The sequence below is a fragment of the Chiloscyllium punctatum genome, chromosome 38, assembly GCF_047496795.1.
Source record: "Chiloscyllium punctatum isolate Juve2018m chromosome 38, sChiPun1.3, whole genome shotgun sequence".
NCBI lineage: Eukaryota > Metazoa > Chordata > Chondrichthyes > Orectolobiformes > Hemiscylliidae > Chiloscyllium > Chiloscyllium punctatum.
The window spans coordinates 9,672,565-9,696,085 of record NC_092776.1 but is presented as its reverse complement, the minus strand read 5'-3'; the positions used below and the strand labels follow the sequence as shown (position 1 = coordinate 9,696,085).

The 23,521-nt window shown below is 43.9% G+C and overlaps 1 protein-coding gene across 6 annotated transcripts in view; it reads left to right on the top strand.

Moving 5' to 3' along the window:
* LOC140463330 (CREB3 regulatory factor-like) overlaps nucleotides 1-23,521 on the top strand; it is a 158,441-nt gene that overhangs the window by 72,458 nt on the left and 62,462 nt on the right. For 3 of the 6 annotated variants that reach the window (XM_072557130.1, XM_072557131.1, XM_072557136.1), the window contains one exon: nucleotides 21,987-22,205. The exons of 2 other annotated variants lie outside the window; for them this stretch is intronic. In XM_072557130.1, coding sequence (XP_072413231.1) covers nucleotides 22,197-22,205 — 9 coding nt within the window. In that variant the 5' untranslated portion in view covers nucleotides 21,987-22,196. Of the gene's footprint in view, nucleotides 1-17,040; nucleotides 17,107-21,986; nucleotides 22,206-23,521 lie in introns of those variants that run through there. One more of the 6 variants, XM_072557132.1, reaches the window with a different exon arrangement.

The following is a 23,521-nucleotide window of genomic DNA, read 5'->3' as shown; positions in this document are numbered from 1 at the left end:
ATCAATCCAATGGGGAATTCATGAAACCTCGTCCACCCAGTGTGTGGTTACAATGTAGGATTTACTAGTAGTTAGAATGTAGAACTTTCTGCCACAAGGGGTAGGGATAGTTGAGTGAGAAGCATAGATATATTTATCTAACTTTCCATGAAATAAGAGGGGAAAGGGACAGAAGGGTATTTTGATAGGGTTACATCATAAAAGATGGAGCATGAACATCAGCGTGGATCACTTTGGCCCAATTTTACATTTTGTGCTTAACTACAGGCGGCACTGTGGCTCAGTGGTTAGCACTGCTGCCTCACAGCACCAGGTTCTCCGGTTCGATTCCAGCCTTGGGCAACTGTCTGTGGGGAGTTTGCACATTCTCCCTGTGTTTGAGTGCGCTCCCTCTGTGTGCTCCAGTTTCCTGCTACAGTCCTAAGATATGCAGGTCAGGTGAATTAGCCATGGTAAATTGCCCCTAGTGTTGGGTGCATTAGTCAGAGGGTCTGGGTGGGTTACTCTTCAGAGGGTCAATCCGGACTTATTGGGCTGAAGGGCCTGTTTCCACACTGTAGGGAACCTAATCTCATTTGATCTGGGCAACAGTTTTCAGAATGAGCAGACATGTTGAAGGGGAGATTAATTGGCTGACATATCACAAGCTCCACCCAACTGACCTCTTCTACTTTCTAATTAACAATGGTATGAGGGAATGAACAAAGATATAAAATAAAGAATTAACGTTTTATTATTTTGAAGATGACCTTAAAATGCGACTGGAAGTTCAGTCTCTTTTTCTTATAGTTGGGATGTGTGCATCATTGACAGCAATTGTTGGCCAGCCCTAATTGCCTTTGAATGGTGCCTTGCTTGAGCCATTTCAGAGGGCAGATAAGATTCAACAACATTACTGTCGGTCTAGAGTCAAGTATAGGCCAGATGAAACCAGATTTTCTTCCCAAAGCCCACTCATGAGCCCTGTGGGTTAATGTGACAGTTGGGTTATTTTGTGATCATTATTTATGAGACACCCCTTTTATTTCAGATTTACTGATAAATTTAAGTTAACTTCCCCCCTTCCCCCCCAAATAGTTCACGGCTCCTGCAGATTTGCTTTTAAAATCAAAAAAAGTGTTCTGTGGATCTCTTGCTCTGTATCTTAGTCCAGGGTTATATTGCATTACCACGACAGACAACCTACCATTTAGCCTAGGTAGCTATGCCAGTGGTTATCTTCCACATGAGTTCCAGACACTCTAGTTTCCTCCGTGATCTCTGTCCCCTCTTCTGATGTCTGTGTATCCAGCTTTGCTACAACCACTCGCATATCAGAACACGTTCTCCATCCTCAGCAATTTCTGTAAAGAACGTTCTCCAACTCTTGCTATTGCTGGCTGTATTCTATCATCAGTCGATCAGAGAGAAGTCGTTTCTCCATGTGGAATCCATACAGTGCGCAAAGAGGCCATTCAGCCCATCAATACCATACCAATCCTCTGAAGAGCATCCACCCTATCCCCATAAACTCATATTTACAATGGCCAATCCATCTGACCTGCACAGCTTTGGTCACGTACACACACACGTACGTACACACACACGTACGTACACACACACGTACGTACACACACACGTACGTACACACACACGTACGTACACACACACGTACGTACACACACACACACACACACACCCCTGCTGTGAGGTAGCAGTGCTAACTACTGTGCTACTCCAATGCTATCCATGCTATCAAAACCCTTGAAGACTTTTATCTCTGCTTTTCCAGGGAGAAGAGTCAGTATCTCCTCATCAGATTCCAGTAGCATCTGTGTGAATCTCAAAAGCATGTTTCATCTCTATTTTACAACCAATTTATTTTTTCTTCAGTCTGCCTTCCTGCCCCCTCTCTGGAGTTTCGATATCCTATTTGAAGCATAGAGACCAGAACTGCAAAGGAAGGTCTTATCAAAGTTCTGTGTAAATTTAACATTGCAGAGTAATGGGACTAACATCAGAGTGTGTCTCTTGGTGATATCAGTGTTACATGATCATCAAAGAAAAATCTGGAAGGGAGCAGAAGCTCTAATAGAGTCCTGAGAGAATGTGTGGGTAGATCAAGCTGTAAATTAAGTGATCTTGCAGTAAGCTCCATGCCCCTGAGCAGTATTGTTTAGGGTGACTAAATAAAGTTAGACCCAATGCGTAATTCTGTATTTGTATTCCTGCAGGAATTATCTCCAACATTCTCTCTTCATTCTATCACCAACAGATTAAATAAAAGCAGTTTCTCCACATCCACGCTGTCAAAACCGTTCCTTCCTTTTGAAGATTTCTATTGATTCTGTTCTGACTCTTTGCTCTTCGAGGGAAAAAAAGCCAAAATTTTCTCTGTCTCTCCTGGTCGGATTCTGGTAACATTTGTGTGAATCTCAAAGGCTTTATCTTTGTTTTGCTATTAATGTTTTTTCCAATCTCTCTCCCTCCCCCTTCCTTGCTTTAATAGTTTCTCCCTTTGAAGTCCATTTGTTTGCATTGCCATTTGGACTCTATTTTTCCCTAAATTCAGCTTCCACCATCCCCCGCGTGACCTATCCTCCCTCCTTTTTAAAGTGTGTGTTGAGAACACAAGGGCTAATTTGACCCTGTTCCCATGGGATATGATTTTATTCAGAACGCTCTTGCGACGCAATGGTGGTATCACTAACTCTGGACCTGGAGGTCTGGGGGTGGGGGTGTTCAAGTCCAGAGTTGCATCATGACATCTCTGAACTGGTTGATTAAAACATATCTTCTCAAGGTGTAGACATTGCTAACAAAGCCAGCCCAATCCTCACTGCTCTTAAGAAGGTGAGTCGCTTTCTGGAATCCAACTGAGTGACTTGCTGGGCCATGTCAGAAGCAGTTAGAAGTCAATCATATTGAAGGTTTGGGAGTCACATGTAGGTCAGACCAGGTAAGATTGGCAGACTTCCTTTCCAAAAGGATATCAGTGAACCAGATGCGTTTTGATGACGGCCTGGCAGTTTTATAGTTAATAACAATGCTTGCTTTATTCCAAATTCAGTTATTTGGATCTGAATTCCCCATCTGCCCTGGTGAGAACTCTAGTCTCTGGAAATTTAGTCTAAACCTCGAGATTACTAATCTAAAGTATACAGCCATTTTCAGCTGCCACATCCACAGTATCAAGTGGAACATGAACAGAAAGTTGCTGTGTTTCTGTTGGATTGAATCTTCAAGTTTGAAGATTCGTAGCAGCATGCATTGCCAGCGACTGCCAACATGGTGTTGGGTAGACAGTTGCCATCCCCACCTATTCTAACCTCGTCTATGGGGCCTTTTTGGTCTACAATAATAGAGGAAAGTCACTCTACTCTAATGAGAAAAGGCTGTTTGTCTTGAGCAAGATATAAAACATAGAACAGTACAGAACAGTACAGGCCCTTCAGTCATCGATTATGTGATGGCCTTTTATCCTACTCTAGTAACCTACCTACCCTTCATTGTACTATCTTCCATGTGCCTATCTAAGAGTCACTGAAATGTCCCTCATGTATCCAACTGCTGGCAGTGCATTCCATGCACCCACCACTCTCTGTGTAAAGTACCTATCTCTGACATCTTCTCCGAAACCTTCCTTCAATTACCTTAAAAGTATGCCCCCTCATTATAGACATTTCCGCCATGGGAAAAGGTCTCTGGCTATACATTCTGTCTATGCCTCTCAACATCTTGTACACCTCTATCCAGTCAACCCCATCCTTCGTTGCTCCAGTGAGAAAAGTCCTAGCTCCCTCAAGCTTTCTTCATAAGACTGCTGGCAGGTGGGACTAGATTAGGTTATCTGGTCAGCATGGACAAGTTGGACTGAAAGGTCTGTTTCCGTGCAGTACATCTCTATGACTCTATGATATACCCACCATTCCAGGCAGCATCCTGGTAAATCTCCTCTGCACCCTCTCTAAAGCTTTCACATCCGTCCTATAATGAGAAGACCAGAACTGAACACAGTATTCCAAGTGTGGTCTAACCAGGGGTTTATAGAGCTGCAGCATAATCTTGTGGCTCTTAAATTCAATCCTTCTGCTCATGAAAGCCAATGCACCATACATCGTCTTAACAACCCTATCAACCTAGATGGCAACTTTGAGGGATCTATGGACGTGGACCCCAAGATCCCTCTATTACTCTACACTGCCAAGAATCCTGCCTTTAACCCTGTATTCTGTATTCAAATTCGACCTTCCAAAGTGAGTGACTTCACACTTTTCCAGGTTGTACTGCATATGCCATTTCTCAGCCGAGCTCTGCATCCTGTCAATGTCCCGTTGCAACCTCCAACAACCCTCCACACTATCCACCACTCAACCTTCATGTCATTGGCAAACTTACTAATCCACCCTTCCATCTCCTCATCCAAACCATTTATAAAAATCACGAAGAGCTTAGGTCCCAGAACCAATCCCAGCGGAACACCACTGGTCACTGAGCTCCAGGCTGAATACTTTCTGTCTACACCGCTGTCTGCCTGCTATGGGTCAGCTAAATCTGGATCCAGACAGCCAGATTTCCTTGTATGCCATGCCTCCTTATATTCTGAATGAGCCTACCAAGGGGAACCTTCTCAAATGCCTTGCTAAAATCCATGTACATCACATCCACTGCTCTATCTTCATCAACGTATTTTGTGACATCTTCAATCGGGAACGAAATGCATTGGTAAGACAGACAATGCTACAAAGACTGAAGAGTCTGAGGATGTTCTTTTTTTGAGATTCTGAGATTCCTTGCCTTTCTGTAGCCTAGTCCCAGTAGCATCATCAGATTGCATGGAACTTAATTCAGAGTCCAACATTAACCGTTTCAGAACCATTATCTAAGACAACGCTTGTGTTAAACAAGGCAGGGAATAAGAACCCAACCTCTTCAGTTTCACAGTCATCACCTCAGATTAAAATTGCTCCCTAATAGGAGCTTCACAGGAATTCGTGGTGAGATTGACCTGCTTTCTTTTTTGCAGTTGCCACTAGGGCCTTCGGTAGTTGCAAATTTCCTGAAAATTGTGATGTTAGATCGAGAGACAGTGATTGCTATTTCTGCAGCATCAAAACTGCAGTGTGCAGCTCTGAGCTTTTTGATAGACCCCTCTTGGCACAAGCTCATATGTCTATACAGCCACTTGGCATTTGGGGTTGTTAGAAACGAAAATCGCTTCTTAATAATCGCTCTAGACAAATTCAGGAAAACAAAGTTTTATTAGCAAGTCTGCAGAGTCGGGCAGCCTTCTGAGTAAAAGGCGCGCTGAGGCTTACAAAGTTTCTCATTATATACAGTACAAATCCCTCCCCTCCTTGGTTCTAACGAGCCATGAGGTTCACATTCTTAAAAAAAAACATCATTATTCTCCAACTTGTATCCTTATCACAAAGTCTGCAACAAATGTCTCCAGACCCTCCCCTTCCTGGCTCTTAATGAGCCATGAGGTTCACATTCTTAAGAACATCATTATTCTCCAACTTGCATCCTTATCACAAAGTCTGCAACAAATGTCTCCAGACCCTAGAGGTGTTATTTTTCTCTCCCTGTAGTCTTATCAGTCAAGGACTCCTCCTTCCCTGCCTGTGTTAATGGTTTCATCAATCAAGGGCCTGTTTGTTTTTACTCTGCTCACAAATTGTCAGCATTCTGCACAATTTAAACTATTCTACTTTTGAGTATACAAAATGTTTTAGAAAAGAAACAAATGTTTTGTCTTTTATTATAGATCAGTCTGTGGTCCAGGCACATCTTAAAGTTTAAACCGAAATTACCTCTCACAATTCCACCCTTTTCTTTCTTTAAGATGTGCCTGACCAATATAGCCCCCCCTCCTCAAGGGCCCGGGAAATCCTTGGTCTTTCGCAGCGACTTCACTTTAAGTTCACGCGTCCCATGTTGTGGAACCACCACTGCCTGGAGTCGGGAAATATTTTTCTGAATTAAAACCTGAATACAGGGAGTTAGGCAGGGTAATACGAGAAGAAGAATCATGCCCCCCCCCAACCACCAGCAACACCGTGCGCCACCAGCTACCACCTAGGAGACCATCCCACCATCCGATTCCACTAAGAGGACGCCAAGATTGTACTGGCACATGGGCCAATTTCCGAATTTCATCGGAAATTTTCAAAACCGCTTTACCATTATCGTCAATTTCTAGACAGCAGTTAGTCAGGTTAAACTTCCCGTACACGCCCCCCTCCGAGGCCAACAGATAATCCAAGGCAAGTCGGTTTTGATATATAGCAGCCCTCATCTGATCCTGCTGTTTAGCCAGCAGCTCCAGGGCCAGGGCAGTCCGGTTAGTAATAACCTCTACGACTGCTTGGAGCCTGATAATTCGATTCAACATATAGATAGGAGTACGGTATCCCCATGATCCGTCCTGTGCCCATGTAGCTGGCCCGTAGTATGCAATAATCCGGGCCGGTGGCCACTCATCCCCCCAATCACCGACTTGGATATCCCTTGGCGACCTACGGAGAGAGTCAAATAGTTTAATTCCCAAATCGTTGCCTTCCTTCCGGGGTAATAGGAAGAACGCAGGTCGTATTAGACCCAGGAAGCATACCCCAGCCCATCCCATGGGTAGTTTGGAGTATGCCTGATTACCGCATATCCAAAATAGGCCATCTGGAGCAGGCCCTCCCTGCCTCACAACATCATCCCACAGTTCCTTTACCCCAGGGACGCCCTCATAAGGACTAGGACCACTGCAATTCCAGTAATCAGTCCCCAGCTCGTCAGAGGAGGAATCAGTACGTAATGGAACGCAATTTCCATGATCCCGGTTTGCAATGTACCAAGTAATATCCTCAGGCCACCATACTCGCGTGGTTGCATCCAATACATTCTGACAGGGACTAATCCCTACCTCCAGTGTCCCCTTGCCTTCAATACGGAACCGGCCCTCAGGGCTGTTTGTCAGTCTCCACCCCTGGCTTTTTCTATCGTTGACACAGGTCCAAGTGGTTTGTAGCAACTCCCCTATGTCTAAGCTTTGACCAGTCCACGGCCATTGTTCAGACATATGCGGCCCCCCACAAACCCAGCAATTGCTAACATTTAAAACAGTGGCTATTCTAGAGGTGAGATCAATAAACAGGTTTTGTGTAACATCAGGGAGTTCAATCTTTCCTTCTACCTCTTCGTATACCGATGGCACTTTAGAGAGCACGACCGTTCCCTGACGGTCTTGCTCTTTCCCCAACCCCCAATCAGTGATCTGTATCTTGGTCTCCTTGACTCTGTCAACCTGTTCCCTGCGCAACACGGAGGATAGGTCCCACCTCCCAGTTTTGCTAATACACACCCAGCGGTCATTTATAGGGCATCCACGGATTTTGCCACCGTATCCTTTATTATATACCTGATAATAGGGTCTCCCATCCTCCCAACATTCATGGCGTGCACTCACATCGTAACACCTATCGTCCACATAGGAATGGGACACAAATGATCCCGAGTAGATTCGAATCCCAAGTCTTACTGTAGTTCGACATTTGTCACATCTTCCCTCACCCTCCCCCACATACAGGAGTAAATTGATCAATATCCCCACCAATACAGTCCAAGTAGAGTTCATTATTGCTGTCTTTTCAGTTTTACCACCAACGGCTTGTCCCCTTGCTCGCATGTCCAAGTGCTTTCTTCTTCAGATGGAACAGGCCCCTTTATCCTTAATGCGTGGACCCACCCTTTTTCTTTCGTCCGAACAGCTGCTTCAGTTGTTAACAGAACCAGGAACGGTCCTTCCCACCGCGGCTGGAGCTTTTCGGCCTTCCAGGTCTTAACAAGTACCCAGTCTCCGGGCTCCACCTTATGCAAGAGGAAGTCGAGCGGCGGAGTGTGAGCCAGGAGACCTTTCCTCCGGAGTTCTCTTGGGCAAATTTGACCTCAGTGGGATCCCTCCTGCGCCACGTGGTGTACCACAGATTGAGGTCACCTTTGATATTGACGCAAATGGCATCTTGAATGTCTCTGCTGTGGACAAGAGCACTGGCAAAGAGAGCAAAATCACCATCACCAATAACAAGGGCAGGTTGAGTAAGGAGGAGATCGAGAGGATAGTGCAGGAAGCGGAGAGGTACAAAGGTCAGGATGATATGCAGCGTGAGAAAATTACAGCCAAGAATTCCCTGGAGTCGTACGCATTTAACATGAAGAGTTCAGTGGAGGAAGAGAAAACGAAAGGCAAGATCAGTGAGGAAGATAAGAACAAAGTCATCGAAAAGTGTAACCAGGCCATCTCCTGGCTGGAGGCAAACCAAACAGCAGAGAAGGAGGACTTTGAGCAGCAGTTGAAAGATTTGAAAAAAAAAAATGCAAGCCCATCATTGCCAAACTTTACCAGGGAGGTATGCCCGAAGGGCCATTCTCAGAACAAGTCAGAAAGGACCCTTCTGGTGGACCAACAATTGAAGAGGTTGATTGAAACTTTAACTCTCTTCAAAGTAATATCATTTTCAGTTGGTCTCTCTTCTCCACCATTCCATCCCCCCACCTCCCTGAAATTGCAACAGTCCTTTAGAATTTCTCGGGGCTTCTGTAAACCCAATTGATTTGGACATTTGCACAGTTAGGTAAATGATGGCCTACATTTCTGAAGTTTGGGTGTTTGAATGGTAGCAATCAAACGTGTCAATGGTGAATTTTTCTGCAAACTGTTTCCTGTATGTTTTATACATTGAGTAGTTTACACCCTTTTAGCTGCTAATGGAGTTCTTTCTCGGTTTTCTGCACACTACAAGAATGCACCGTATGATTCAGAAATTCAGTCAGTTGTCACTAATCCTGAGAAGTTATTGTTTAGACAGGTTATACTTACAGTTAAGCAAGCCAGCTATTCTTTCTGTCATGTAGTTGGAACAGTGTTCCCTTATAATAAATAGTATACAACAGAGATTCTATTTTCATACAGACCACAAGAAGGTGGTGTTATAACAATTGGCAGCCTTTGCAGACTTAATTTGTATGCAATTATTGGGGAAAGTAATCACAATTAAATATCTTTGGTGGAAAATGCATAACATCCGAGCAGTGGCTATCAATAATACAATTTCTCTCCGTGCACAACCAATTTTCAGATGATGTCCTTTGTGTTCTCCAAAAGCTTGTTTAACCATTTGAATCATTAAGTGGATAGGACCAATTTTCATGCATTGTGTGTCTGTTGCTGTCATAAATGTTTTTTTGTTTGCAGCAAAATTTAAGTTTTTTTTTGATACCTTCCAGACATTGATTCTCTCACAATCTTTTCCATTTTTATGACTTTTCTTTCAACTCTGTCTGTTTTTTTTCCCTTGGTTAATCATTCTTTGATATTCCCTTCCTGGAATCGTTTTTCCTCACTGAGGAAACTGGGAGTCATGAACTATTTTCATAAAAGTGTGCAGTTGTTCATTAGTTGTCTTTTCTATTAAACTTCTTTCTGAGTCCACTCCAGTTAACTCTGCACAATGCCTACCTTCTTCGAGTTTATAGCACAGTTGTTTTCAACCCAAGTTTCTTACTCTTAACATGAATGCTAACTTCTATCATATTATGGTCACTGTAACCTTTAGAGTTTATTTTTACTTTGTGATCATGTATTAAACCTTCCTCAGTATATATTATCAGACGCAAAATAGCTTGATTCCCATTTGGATGTAGAACATATGATTCTAGAAAAGTGTCCTTCTGACTTCCTTAGGCAACTTGATTTTCCCAATCTACATGAAAATTAAAATCACCAGTGATAAATATACTGCCTGTTTTTTACACACCTTATTTTCTCCCTGAACTATTCTGTCCCAAAGAAAGCTACTGTTGATGGGTCTGTGGACAACTCCCAGCAGCATCTTTACCCATTATTTTTATAAGCTCCCACTTATATGGATTTTACAACATATGTTTCCAAGATCATTTCCTGCTACTTATACTTATTCTATCTACAAATAACAAAACATACCCCAGCCCATCCCTTAATCGCCTTAGATCCCTTATTTCCCATTTCCGAGGACTTCGTATTTCTCCCGTGATAATCTATCACAATGTAGCCAATTCCCGGACCTTCAGTCCCGTGATCGCCCAGGTTCCTTTGCAGGCACCCCCGGTCTTTGGATTCCTGTGTCCTACGTCTCTGTGACACAGATCACAGGCACCCCGTAGGTACACGTTCCTCCGCAAACACGGTCTCTGCAAAATCCCTCACAGGCCAGCCCCGGTCTCTAGATACCTGAGTCCTACGTCTCTGTAGAAAAATCCACAGGCACCCCGTAGGTCCCCAGGCGTCCGGAAACACGGTCCCCGCAAGTTTTTCTTACCTGGGTTCGGTGCACCGAAATTACTCGATCGTTAACCGTCCCCACTGCCTCGGTTACACCCCTCCTTTGTTTTCCTGAGCCTCCCGGATATCACTCGCTCAAGCCGCGCGGGGCGACAAGCAAGGAATCAGGGACTGCTGAAATCAGCAGGGTGCACCTTCTCCGATGTCCTTCCTCAGCTCCCCCGCGGCCGGAGTGTTGATCCCGGACGACGAGCCCCCAAGTTGTTAGAAACGAAAATCGCTTCTTAATAATCGCTCTAGACAAATTCAGGAAAACAAAGTTTTATTAGCAAGTCTGCAGAGTCGGGCAGCCTTCTGAGTAAAAGGCGCGCTGAGGCTTACAAAGTTTCTCATTATATACAGTACAAATCCCTCCCCTCCTTGGTTCTAACGAGCCATGAGGTTCACATTCTTAAAAAAAAACATCATTATTCTCCAACTTGTATCCTTATCACAAAGTCTGCAACAAATGTCTCCAGACCCTCCCCTTCCTGGCTCTTAATGAGCCATGAGGTTCACATTCTTAAGAACATCATTATTCTCCAACTTGCATCCTTATCACAAAGTCTGCAACAAATGTCTCCAGACCCTAGAGGTGTTATTTTTCTCTCCCTGTAGTCTTATCAGTCAAGGACTCCTCCTTCCCTGCCTGTGTTAATGGTTTCATCAATCAAGGGCCTGTTTGTTTTTACTCTGCTCACAAATTGTCAGCATTCTGCACAATTTAAACTATTCTACTTTTGAGTATACAAAATGTTTTAGAAAAGAAACAAATGTTTTGTCTTTTATTATAGATCAGTCTGTGGTCCAGGCACATCTTAAAGTTTAAACCGAAATTACCTCTCACAGGGTTAACCAAACCAAACATGTGGCTGAAGTACGTTGAATTTTTGCAGCTTTTATTTTTTTTGCACGTTGCTTGTTTAATCAAGGAGCTGTTTGTTTAACTGGGACTGTCTTGAGTATAGGCCAAAAGCTTGAGGGAATGTTACTTATTTTTCATTGGTGCCCAGTATATCGTCTACATGCTTTAAGTAGGGCAGTTGATTTCTTTGCCAGTTGTACTCCTTTTTAACCTGACCCTTTTGACTCTGTTGCTAGCTGTGGCGTTGCGACATGTCTATTTTGTTTGTTTGTGGGTTTTTTGTGTCGCTGGCTCGGCTATCATTTATTTCCCATCCGTAATTGCCCATAGGAATGTTAAGAGTTAATTGCACTGCTGTGGATGTGGAGTCTCATGTAGGCCAGACTGGGTACAGATAAGCAAATATCTATTTCCTTTCCTAAAAAGCGTTTGTGAACTGGATGGTTTTTTTTCAACAATGGGCAGTGATTTTGCGGTCGTCATCCCACTAGCTTTTTAGTCCAGATTTTTATTGAATTCAAATATTGCTCTCTGCTGCAAGTAGACAATGTGCTGTGAATATTTACGCACCATGTAATTGAGACTCTCTGGAGCAGTTATAAATGGGAATTGTGGTCAATTGTTTTCTGAGCTAAATATGGTGACCATAAGCTCAAGTGACATTTGTATAGATCAGCAACCATTTCTGAGTAAACACGACATTTGCAATTGACTGTTGAATGTTCAGCATAGTCGTTTCCCATTATAACTTGGGAGGCAAGATACTTTAGATTTCCTTTCAATCAACCTGCTCAGATATTATTGCACATCGCCAGAGCAGGTGGGACTTGAACCTAGGTCTCCAGTCCCAGAGATAGAGACATTACCGCCAGACCATGAGAATTAGGGCAATATGTTTTCCTTTCTTTGCCTCCAGTTCCTGTTAAAATTTCCATCCCTGCTCAGGGCCCCTGTTTTCAGGATAATTATCAACTGTGATACTATTGTTGGCAAAACACCTAATGAGCTTTGCAACGTTAGCCCTTTTTTAGTTGCGAGGTGTCCCTCCTTACCCACGCCTCCCCCAGTCCTGTCCCTCTTGAACAGTGTATTGAAGGTCAAAGATCACACAACGCCAATTTATAGTTCAACAAGTTTATTTGAAACAGCAAGCTTTTGAAGCCCTTGCTTTTTCCTCAGGCAGCTGTTTAACAGGATCTTGAAAGGGAATAGAGAAGCAAAGAGGCTTTCATCTCGAACTTGATTTGCAGCAGATACATCGCCCCTTTCCCTACCTCCCTCTATTAGTGACCTAAAAGAAATTGAGAAGAAGATGGACACGTTCTGGCCTTTTGTGTCGTCCTAATTTTCCTTGTGTCCTGCCATTGGCATCTGTACCTTCAGAATGCTCCTTTTTAAGAAAAGCTATTCAGTTAGTCACAGCTCACAGAGGTGCCATGGTGTAAATGGTGGCCATTTGGCCCATCATGCCTGCACTGACTCATTAAATGACAATCATTACTCAAGTCAAGATTAGAGTGGTGCTGGAAAAGCACAGCAGGTCAGGCATCACCAGAGGAGCAGAAAAATCGACGTTTCGGGCAAAAGCCCTTCATTCCTGATGAAATGCTTTTGCCCAAAACGTCGATTTTCCTGCTCTTTGGATGCTGCCTGACCTGCTGTGCTTTTCCAGCCCCACTCTGATCTAAATTCTGGTGACCAACATCTATAGTCTCCACTTTCGCCATCATTACTCAAGTGCCAATCTCCTGCTTTATCCCCCACCATAGCATTGCACATTATTTTTATCCAAATGATGATCGAATACTCTCTCGAATGTCCCAGTTGAACCTGTCTCAACCACTTTTCCAGGCAGTGTATTCCATACTCGCTGTTCGCTGAGTGAAAAAGCTTTTCCTCATTTCCTCACTTCACTATTGTTTCTTTTGCAGTTTGTTTTGCATTTATGCCCTTTTGTTTGTGTTCCTTTTACAAGCAGGAACAGTTTCTCCCTGTCTGTTCTGTTCAAGCCTGCCCATTGTTTTGAGAAACACTGTCAGAGCTCCCTTTAGCCTTATTCTCTCCAAGGAGAGCAGTCCCAACTTCTTCAACTGATCGTCATGAAAGAAGTTCCAAATTTCTGGAACCACTCTTGTAAACAGTTTCTGCACTCTCTCCAATATGTTCACACCCTCCCAATAGTGTGGCATTCACAACTGTACACAATACTTGAGCTGAACTCTTATGCCCAAGTCCAACGTTTGTTTTCTCTGCCCCATTAAGAAAGCCAGGGTTGTTTTACTTACCATTCTCTCTACCTGTCCTACCTGTTCTCATCCCATCCTGCTCTTTCCCTATAGCCCTGAAAATGTCTCCTGATTTGTGTTTGTCCAATCCTCTCTTTTGTCCTGACTTCTTCACCCTTGCTGCATTCAAGATCACCATTTCCTGCCTAACAATCCCCCCATTATTTTCTGTATTCTTTCTGGGGCAAGATCCTTAGAATCCCTACAGTGTGGAAACAGGCTATTGGGTCCAACAAGCCCAATACACCCAGACCCATTCCTGGATACTATCCCTGTATTTCCCATGGCTAATGCAACTAACATACATATCACTACACAGCACTTTGGTATGGCCAGTCCATCTAATTTTCACGTCTTTGGACTGTGAGAGGAAACCGGAGCACCCGGTGGAAACCCATTGGGAGAATGTGCAAGCTCCATACAGACAACAGTAAGAATGCCACGAGGCCATCACCTTCTCCAATTGAAGAGGAATTTCTTCACCCAAAGGGTTGTAAATCCATGGAATTCCCTGCCCAGTGAAGTCGTTGATGATACTTCAGTAAATGTTTTTAAAGCTAAGATAGATTTTTTTTCAAACAATGAAGGAATTAACGGATATAGTGAGAGGGCAGGTAAGTGGAGCTGTGGCCCTAAAAAGATCAGCCATGTTCTTATTGAATGGTGGAGCAGGCTCGAAGGGCCAGATGGCCTAATCCTGCTCCTAGTGCTTGTGCTCTTACGTAATTGCCCTTGAGTTGAGGCTGGGCCATTTCAGAGGGCAGTTAAAAGTCAATAACTTTGACCTGTCTCTGGATCCTCATGTAGAGTACAACAGGTCAATTAAGGTATTAGTGAATCAAATGGGTTTTCACTACAATTGATGATTGTTGTTGTGGTCATCGTTATTGAGATTAGCTTTTAATTCCTGATTTATTAATTGATTTTCAGTTCCACTAGGCACTGTGGTTCAATTTGAACCCAGAACATTAGCTTGGGCCCTAGATTTCTAGATGTTTTGGAATCAACCTGTTCAGAGATGTTATTACTCACCTCTGGAGCAGGTGGGACTTGAACCTGGGTCTTCTGGCTCAGAGGTAGGGACACTACCACTGTGCTCTGAGTACCTTCACTGGATTTCTAAGCCAGTGAAGTAAGACTACACCACTGTCTTTCCTCCTTGTTAATTTACCAGTTGTCTTAAAATTTTATCTGTCAAAATAGCCAACTGTCCCACAGTGATTCTCAGTTGAAGCATTTGAGAAAGAGTTCACAAAGAAACGGCGGATTCTTTACAAAGTGGTAGTGTCCCCCTCTTCTTGCCTTGAAGCAATAATCCCTCTAAGCTGGTTGGCTGTGTATGTAACTCTTGAGTTAAGGGATAAAGTCAGCTGACGAAAAAAGGTGGTATCGAGGCCCCTAGGAGGATTTTGAAGGTAAGGAGAAATGTGCAGTGAATAGAGGCATTTGTACTCACACCTTCAACCACCTTGGCACTAAGCCCTGGAACCTTTTCCTAATGTTCCTGACTTCCATACCATTACCTCCTTTTAAAGGTGTTCTTTTCTTAACATAAAACATTGGAAGTGCCCTGTTGGCATATGTTAATAGGCATTAAAAAGTACCTTGGCATGCGTTACTTATTAAAGGTTATTTTATAAATGCAAGTTTATTGAGGAAAACTGGGAATTCAAAAAGCAGTAGAGGCATTTTTTTTTAAAAAAAGCAAATATCTCCAACCACTTCAGAGAGCAATAGTAGTTGGATGCTTTGGAAATGTTTCAGGAGAGCATTTTCAGTGCTGGAGACTGTTCTTAACTAGAGCTCTTTTACTGTTTGGCCCACCAGGCCTGTGCTGATTTTTAGTCCTTATTTAGACCTGCTACCTATTGCCCATACACTGCTTCTGTTCCTCTGTTCACCTCCCGTTCACATGTCTATCAAGATATGCCTTAAACATGCCTGCTTCCACCGCCTCCACTGGCAGTGCATTCCAGGCACCCACCACCCTCTGTGTGAAAATGTTTCCCTGCACTACTTCCCTAAAGGTGCCCCTTCTCACCTTGAACCCATGCCCTCCTGTAGTTGACCTTTCCACCCTGGGAAAAAGTCTCTTACTATCCAACATATCTATGCTTCTCATAATTTTGTAGACCTCTAACAGTTCGCTCCTCAGCCTCAGTCTCGCCAGCGTGAACAATCTGAGTTTATCCAACCACTAAAACCCTGCAGACCAGGCAACATCCTGGTAAACCTTCTGTGCACCCTCCCCAAAGCATCCATGTCCTTCTGGTAGTGTGGCAAGCAGAACTACATGTAATATTCCAAACATGGTCAATCTAAAGTTTAGTAGAGCTGCAGCATTGCTTGCCAACTTTTATATTCAATGCCCCAATCAATGAAGGCAAGAGCTCCGTATGCCGCCTTGATCGCCAGAATGGTGATCAATAACTAGTGGTGGTGGGACCTTTGTTGTTTATATATCTGAATGCCACTAGTTACTGATCTCCATTCTGAAAAGTGCTCTTCCACCACTACTGTGTCATCTTGGACCAAGACAGTTTTATATCCTTCTAGCCAGCTCGCCATGGATCCCATAAGACTGCACCTTTTACTAAAGTCCATACTAAAGTCCATGTAGACAACATCCACTGCCCTTCCCTCATCAATCATTCTTTTCACCTCCTTATTAAAAACTCAATCAAATTGGTGAGATATGACCTTCCCTACACTAATCCATACTGCCTATCACTAACCAGTCCAAGCACTTCCAAATATGAACAAATCCTGTGTCTCAGTATCTTCTCCAACAGCTTCACTATCACTGCTGTCAGGCTGACCAGGATTACCAGAATTATCTCTGTTTCCTTGTTTAAGCAAAGGAACATTATTGGCCAATCTCCAGTCCTCTGATCCAAAGATATCTGTTAAGGCCCCAGCTATTTCCTCCCTTGCCTCCTACAGTATCCTGGGATAGATCCTGTCCAGCCCTTGGAATTTGTCTACATTAATGTATTTCAAGACACCCGACACTTCCTCTGTCATTATGTTGCCCTGAGCAACAGTATTCACACACCTTTCCCTAACCTCAGCATCCCTCATGTCCCTCTCTTTAGTGAATACTGATGTAAAGAACTCATTTAAGGATCGCACCCATTTCCTCTGATTCCTTTGTCCTCCCTCCTTTATCCTTGAGTGGGGCTACTCTGTCCTCGCTGCCCTCTTGTTCCTAATGTATGTATAAAATGCCCTGGGATTATCCTTAACCCTGTTGGCCAAGGACATTTCATAGCCCCTTTTAGCCCTCTTTAACTCCCTGTTTCAGCCTGTTGTATTCCTCAAGGACTTTGTCTCTTTTTAGTTGCCTTGATGTTTGATATGCTTCCCTTTTTTTTGACTCAGCTAACAATTTCCCCTGGGGAGGATGTCAGGACTGCAGAAGCCTCATTCCTGATGAAGAATTTATGCTCAAAACATCAATTCCCCTGCTCCTTGGATGCTGCCTGACTGGCTGTGCTTTTCCAGCGCCACACTGATAATTTCTCCCGCCATCCAAGGTTCCTGAATTCCGGTCTTTCATCTTCACAGGAACATGCCTGTCCTCCACTCTCATCAACTGGTCTTTAAAACATTCCTACGTGTCAGATGTGAGTTTACCTTCAAACAGCCAATCCTCATCCTCCAATTCTTGCCTGATTCAGTTATAGGTCGCCTCTCCCCAATTTAATACTTTGATCCAAAGTCCACTCTTATCCATAAGTATCCAAAAACTTACGGAATTATGATCACTGTTCCCAAAGTATTCCCCCACTGAAACTTCGATCACCTGGACGGGCTCATTTCCCAGTACCAGGTCCAGTAAGACCCCCAGCCTTGTTGGATGACTCTCGTACTGATTCAAAAGACCATCCTGCATACACCTAACAAATTGCACACTATCCAAAACTCCGCCACTAAGCAAGTCCCAGTCAATATGGGGCAAGTTAAAATTACCCACCACCACAATCCTGTTATTTTCACATCTTTCCACAGTCTGACTACATATCTCTTGATCTATCTCTCGCTGACAGCTGGGAGTACAATCCCAGCACTGTGATTGCATGCTTCCTATTCCTGAGTTCTATTCATAATACCTCATTGCAAGATCCCTCCAGGGTGCCCTTCCCCAACACAGCTGTGGTATGCTCCCTAACCAGTAATGCAACTTCCCCCACCTCTTTTGCTTCCTCCTCTGTCCCATCTAAACATTGATATCGTGGAACACTAAGCTGACAATGCTGTCAGTTTTTCAACCACGTCTCTGTGATAACAACATCCTAATTGCATGTATTAATCCAGGGTCTTACCTGTTAGACTTCTTGCATTGAAGCACGTACACAGTCCAAGCCTCCAGTTCCACTGAGCTCAGCAACTCTTCCTGACTGCTCTTCCTCTTAGCTATGTTTTCCTTAGTCTCAAGCTCTTTCCAGTCTTGATTATATACTGACCCGCTGCTCCGGTTCCCATCCCCGTGCCATGCTAGTTTAAACCCTTCCAAGTGACACTATGGAATCTCCCTGCTAGGATATTGGTGCGTCTCCAGTTTAGATGCAACCTATCCTTCTTGTACAGGTTCCACTTCCCTGGAAGACATCCCATTGATCTGCATATCTAAAGCCCTTCCAGCTACTACAGCTCTTTAGCCACATGTTCAATTGCACGCTATCTCTGTTCCTAGCCTCAGCAGCATGGAGAGTAATCCTGAGATTACTACCTAGAGGTCCTGTTTTTCGGCTTACTACCTAACTCCCTGAATTATCATTGCAGGACCTTGTCACTCACCTTAATCATGTCATTTGTACCAATGTGGACAGTGACATCTGTCTGTTTACCCTCCTAGTACGGGATGTCCTTACCTGCTCAGAGAGATCCAGGACCCTGGCACCAGGGAGGCAATATACCAGCCTGGGATCTCTCTCTCTGCCACAGAAGTGCCTATATGTGCCCCTGAATCTCCAATAACTGTTGGTCTCTCCCCTCTGTACTGCAGAGCCAGCCATGGTGCCACTGATCTGGTTGCTGCTGTTACCTGGTGGGCCATCCCCCTCATCAGTATTCCAAGTGGAAAACTTGTTTGAGAGGGGGATCCTGCACTGACAGCCTGCCCCATCTAACGATCAACCATCTATCTTCCTGTACCTTGGGTATGGCCATGTTTCTCTAACTTCTATCTACGCCACTCTCCGCCATTTGTATGCACCTCAGTGTCTCCAACTGCCACTTAAGCCGATCTGTTTGTTCAATGAGCAGCTGAAGCTAGGTACGCCTTCCTGCAGATGTCGTTATCAGGGATGCTCTCAGCATCCATGATTGACCACATCTTGCAGGCAGAACACAAGGGCTTTTGCCAGAAATGTCAATTTTCCTGCTTCACGGAGACCTGCTGTGCTTTTCCAGCACCACCCTCTTGACTCTGATCTCCAGCATCTGCAGTCCTGACTTTCACCTAGAACACAAAACCCCACCAACTGACATGAACAACCCTCTATTGGCTGTTAGTTTACAAGTTAAATCTTAATTAGCTCCCTAAAAATTACAGTTATAACTTCCTAACTAATAGACCCCAATAACTTGTTTTGTATTCACTTCGCATGTGGTCACTGCCTTCGTTTCTCTCTCTTTTTCTTAAAATGCCATTGTTTTGATTTTTTTTCCTCCACAAAGTTCCAAAACAATGCAACATCTTACAAAACGTAACTACTGCTCCTAGAATTTGAGGAAGTCAACTCCAACACCTGAAAAAAAATCTCCATAAGGAGCAGATCTTAACAGCCACAGTTTCTTATTATCTTCCATCTTGGATTACCCAGAATCCTCTTAGATCATATGGAATACAGGGGAGAACTGGCTCAAAGGTAGAAGGCAGAGGGTGATTGTGGAGGGTTGTTTTTCAGACTGGAGGCCTGTGACCAGTGGTGGGCCACAAGCTGGTCATTTATGTAAATGATTTGGGTGTGAACATAGGAGGTATGGTTAGTAAGTTTGCAGGTGACACCAAAATTAGAGGTGTAATGGATAGCAAAGAAGGTTACCTCAGAGCACAGTGGGATCTTGATCAGATGGAATTTAATTTAGATAAACGTGAGGTGCTACATTTTGAAAAGGCAAATCAGGGTCGGACTTATACCCTTAATGGTAAGGTTCTGGGGAGCTTTGCTGAACATGGAGACCTTGGAGTGCGGGTTCATATACCTTGAAAGTGGAGTTGCAGGTAGATAGGATAGTGAAGAAGGCGTTTGGTATGCTTTCCTTAATTGGTCAGAGCATTGAGGATAGGAGTTGGGAAGTCCTGTTGTGGCTGTACAGGACATTGGTTAGGCCACTTTCAGAATTCTGGTGTCCCTACTACAGGAAAGGTGTTGTGAAACTTGAAAGGGTCCAGAAAAAATTTACACTAATGTTGCCAGGGTTGGAGGATTTGAGCTGTAGGGAGTGGCTGAATAGGCTGGGGCTGTTTTCCCTGGAGCGTCGGAGGCTGAGGGGTGACCTTATAAAGGTCTATAAAATCATGAGGGGCATGGATAGGGTAAAGAGACAAGGTGTTTTCCTGGGTTGGGGGAGTCCAAAACTAGCGGGCATAGGTTTAAGGTGAGAGGGGAAAGATTTAAAAGGGACCCAATGGGTAGCATTTCCACACAGTGTGTGGTGTGTATGTGGAATGAGCTGCCAGAGAAAGTAGACCATAAGACAGGAGTAGAAGCAAGGCCATTCATCCCATCGAGTCCACTCTGCCACTTAATCATGGCAAAAGAAAGTGGTGGAGGCTGCTACAATTACAGCATGTAAAAGGCATTTGGGTGGTTGTATGAATAGGAAGGGTTTATAGGGATGTAGACCAAACGCTGGCAAATGGGACTAGATTAATTTAGGATATCTGGTTGACATGGACAAGTTGGTCTGAAGGGTCTGTGTCCGTGCAATACGACTCTAGGACTCTATAACTTAATCATGATCTGAATTTCCTGTACTAACCAGAAGATGAACCAACTTGTATAATTATAATAATTAACTAACTTACATAATTAAAGACTTATACAATTAAAAGTAGGGACTTGGGCAGCATTGTGGAACAGAGAGACCTGCGGGTTCAGGTGCATTATTCTTTGAAGTATGCATCACAAACAGACAGGGTGGGTAAGAAGGCATTCAACACACTTGCCTTCATTGTTCAGACCTTTGAGTATAGGAGTTGGGACATTATGCTGAGGTTATACAGGACATTTCTGAGGCCTCTTCTGGAATACTGTGTCCAGTTCTGGTCGCCCTGTTATGGGAAGGATATTATTAAGCTGGAGAGGGTTCAGAAGAGATTTATCAGGATGTTGCAGGTATGGAGGGTTGGAACCACTGAACCACCATGCTGCCCCTAGTTATAAAGAGAGACTGGATAGGCTGGGACTTTTTTTACTGGAGCTTAAGCTTAAACCTTGACCTTTTCGAGGTTTATAATATCATGCAGCGTACAGATAAGGTGGATGGCATGGGACGTTTCCTAGAATGGGGGTTTTCAAGACTAAGGGGCATATCTTTAAGGTGAGAGGAGAAAGATTTTAAAAAAGACGTGAGGGGCAGATTTTTTACACTGAGAATGGGTCATTTGTGGAATGAACTTCCAGAGGATGTACTGGATGTAGGTACAGTTACGATGTTTAAAAGACATTTAGATAAGTACATTATATAGGCCGAGTGCAGGCAGGTGGGACTAGTTTGGTTTGGAATTATGGTAGGCATGGACTGATTGGACTGAAGGGTCTGTTTCCATGCTGTATGACTCTGTGACTCTTTAACGTACTAACCCTTTAGAAAGACTGAGACACACTTACATTGTACTGCAGTGAGATCCCTTCACCCAGGTTGTGTCGCATTCTAAGTTTGGAAAACTTGTGACCCAGAGATGTACAAGCCTAAATGCTGCAGCAGGCTGGCAAGGTGATAAGAGAGAATGTTGATGTTTACCCAATGTTCCTTTTACTTTAAATTTCAAAAGAAAAGTTTGCGGTCAAACATTTGTAGCCAAGTAAGATTCTTCTACAAACGTGTTTATCATGGTCCATCAAATGTTTTGATTATTGGCTTTATATTTCCCGTTTTAGAGGTAGATGTTATGAATTGATAAACCTGCTTTAACCTGTGACGGCCTGTCTGTTTTTGCAAAATGTTATTTTGGGACAGGAGGCTGTGCAGTTTCTTGTAACTCCCTGAAATAGGTGCTTAATCAGACACTGCCCTCTTTGTGACAGAGAGCTTTGAAGGGGATTCTGCGTTCATGTGATTTGACTTGATCCTGCTTTAACTGTGCCAGGTTGCAGTCTGTAGCTTTGGCGGCTTTGATTGTTTGTGTCGAAAACCTGAACCTTTCTGATCGAAGTAATGAACGTCAAACCATGTATTTCTTTTCAAATATAGTGTTCCAACCCCTCTCTCTCTCTCTCTCTCTCTCTCTCTTTCTCTCTCTCTCTCTCTCTCTCTCATTGCTCCCCCTTCATAGGGCCAACATTGAAGAAATCGAATACTGCCAGATGGAACAGACTTGAGCCGTAAATAATTTTCTTTCTAATCGTCCCTGATCACCGAACTCCTACTGTCCTTGGGGAGTTTTGACCGATTCGCTTTGCAGTAGAAAGCATTTTCGTGCCAACTGATTTTGGGGGCCTGCCACATTTTGTTCCTGTTCTGAGGCACCAACTTAGGCTCGGTCATGCCACAGGTATGAGCTTCTCTGTTTATTCTTAACATACTACCCTGAACGCTTCACCTGCCCTGCCTAGTTCTGTCTGTTGAATGGGTGAGTGAGTGAGTGAGTCTGTGTTTGTGTGTGTGTGTCTCTCTCTCTCTCTCTCTCTCTCTCTCTCTCTCTCTCTCTAGTAAAATGTATACATTTGCCTCTACATAAAGAAGGGGCCTAGAAAATCCAATTTCTTGACCCTTGTCTTGTCCATCTTTGTGACTCAAACTTAATCTGACCATGCATGTGCACATATATAGACAGAAACGGTATTGTCACCACTTGCCATAATCTTGTTGAGTGTGTTTTTAAAAAAATTGTTTACTCATGCTGACCAGCATCCATTGCTCATCCCTAGCTGCCCTTGAACTGAGTGGCTTGCTCAACCATTTCAGAGGGCAATTAAGGGTCAACGCATTGGTGTAGATCTGGAGCCACACCTAGGCCAGACCAGGTGAGGATGGCAGATTTCCGTCCCTCAGGAACGTTAGATTTGTTGGAAGAGAACAGGCTCCATTCAGGTTAATGGCAAAAATTTTGTTTTTATTCATTTTTATTTCAACATTATGTTAATTACAATGAAATGTTGTGGTTGATAGGAAAGCCTGTTTGTGTGCTGGCAGATGGGCATGTCACAAAGCCTTCAGAATGGACAAAATTATCTCTCTCATGCCCTCTCATTATTTCCTGTGATTCTGATTTCTGTTAGGGAATAACACTAAAAGAAGGACCTGCGTTTCCATCAGCGTCTAGTCTCACACCAGGGTCTTGAGCGCAAAATCTAACTGGACACTCCAATAAAGGACTGAGGGAGTGCTGCAATGTTGCAATTGCCACTTTTCAGATGAGGTGTTTAGATTACTTACAGTGTGGAAACAGGCCCTTCGGCCCAACAAGCCCACACCAACGCATTCCCCGACATTTACCCCTTCACCTAACACTACGGCCAATTTAGCATGGCCAATTCACCTAACCTGCACATTTTTGGACTGTGGGAGGAAACCGGAGCACTCGGAGGAAACCCATGCAGACATGGGGAGAACGTGCAAACTCCACAGACAGTTGAGGCGGGAATTGAACCCGGGTCTCAGGTACTGTGAGGCAGCAGTGCTAACCACTGCGCCACTGTGCCGCCCAAAGTGAGGCCCAGCATGCTGTCCAAGATATATGTAAAAGTTCCTGCAGTGCTACTTTGAAAGCGAGCAAGAGCGAGGGGGGGGTTAGTGTTACCCCAAGTGTCCTGGATTGATGCTTATTCCTCAGACTACACTGCGAGTTTGTCATGATCAGATTACTAT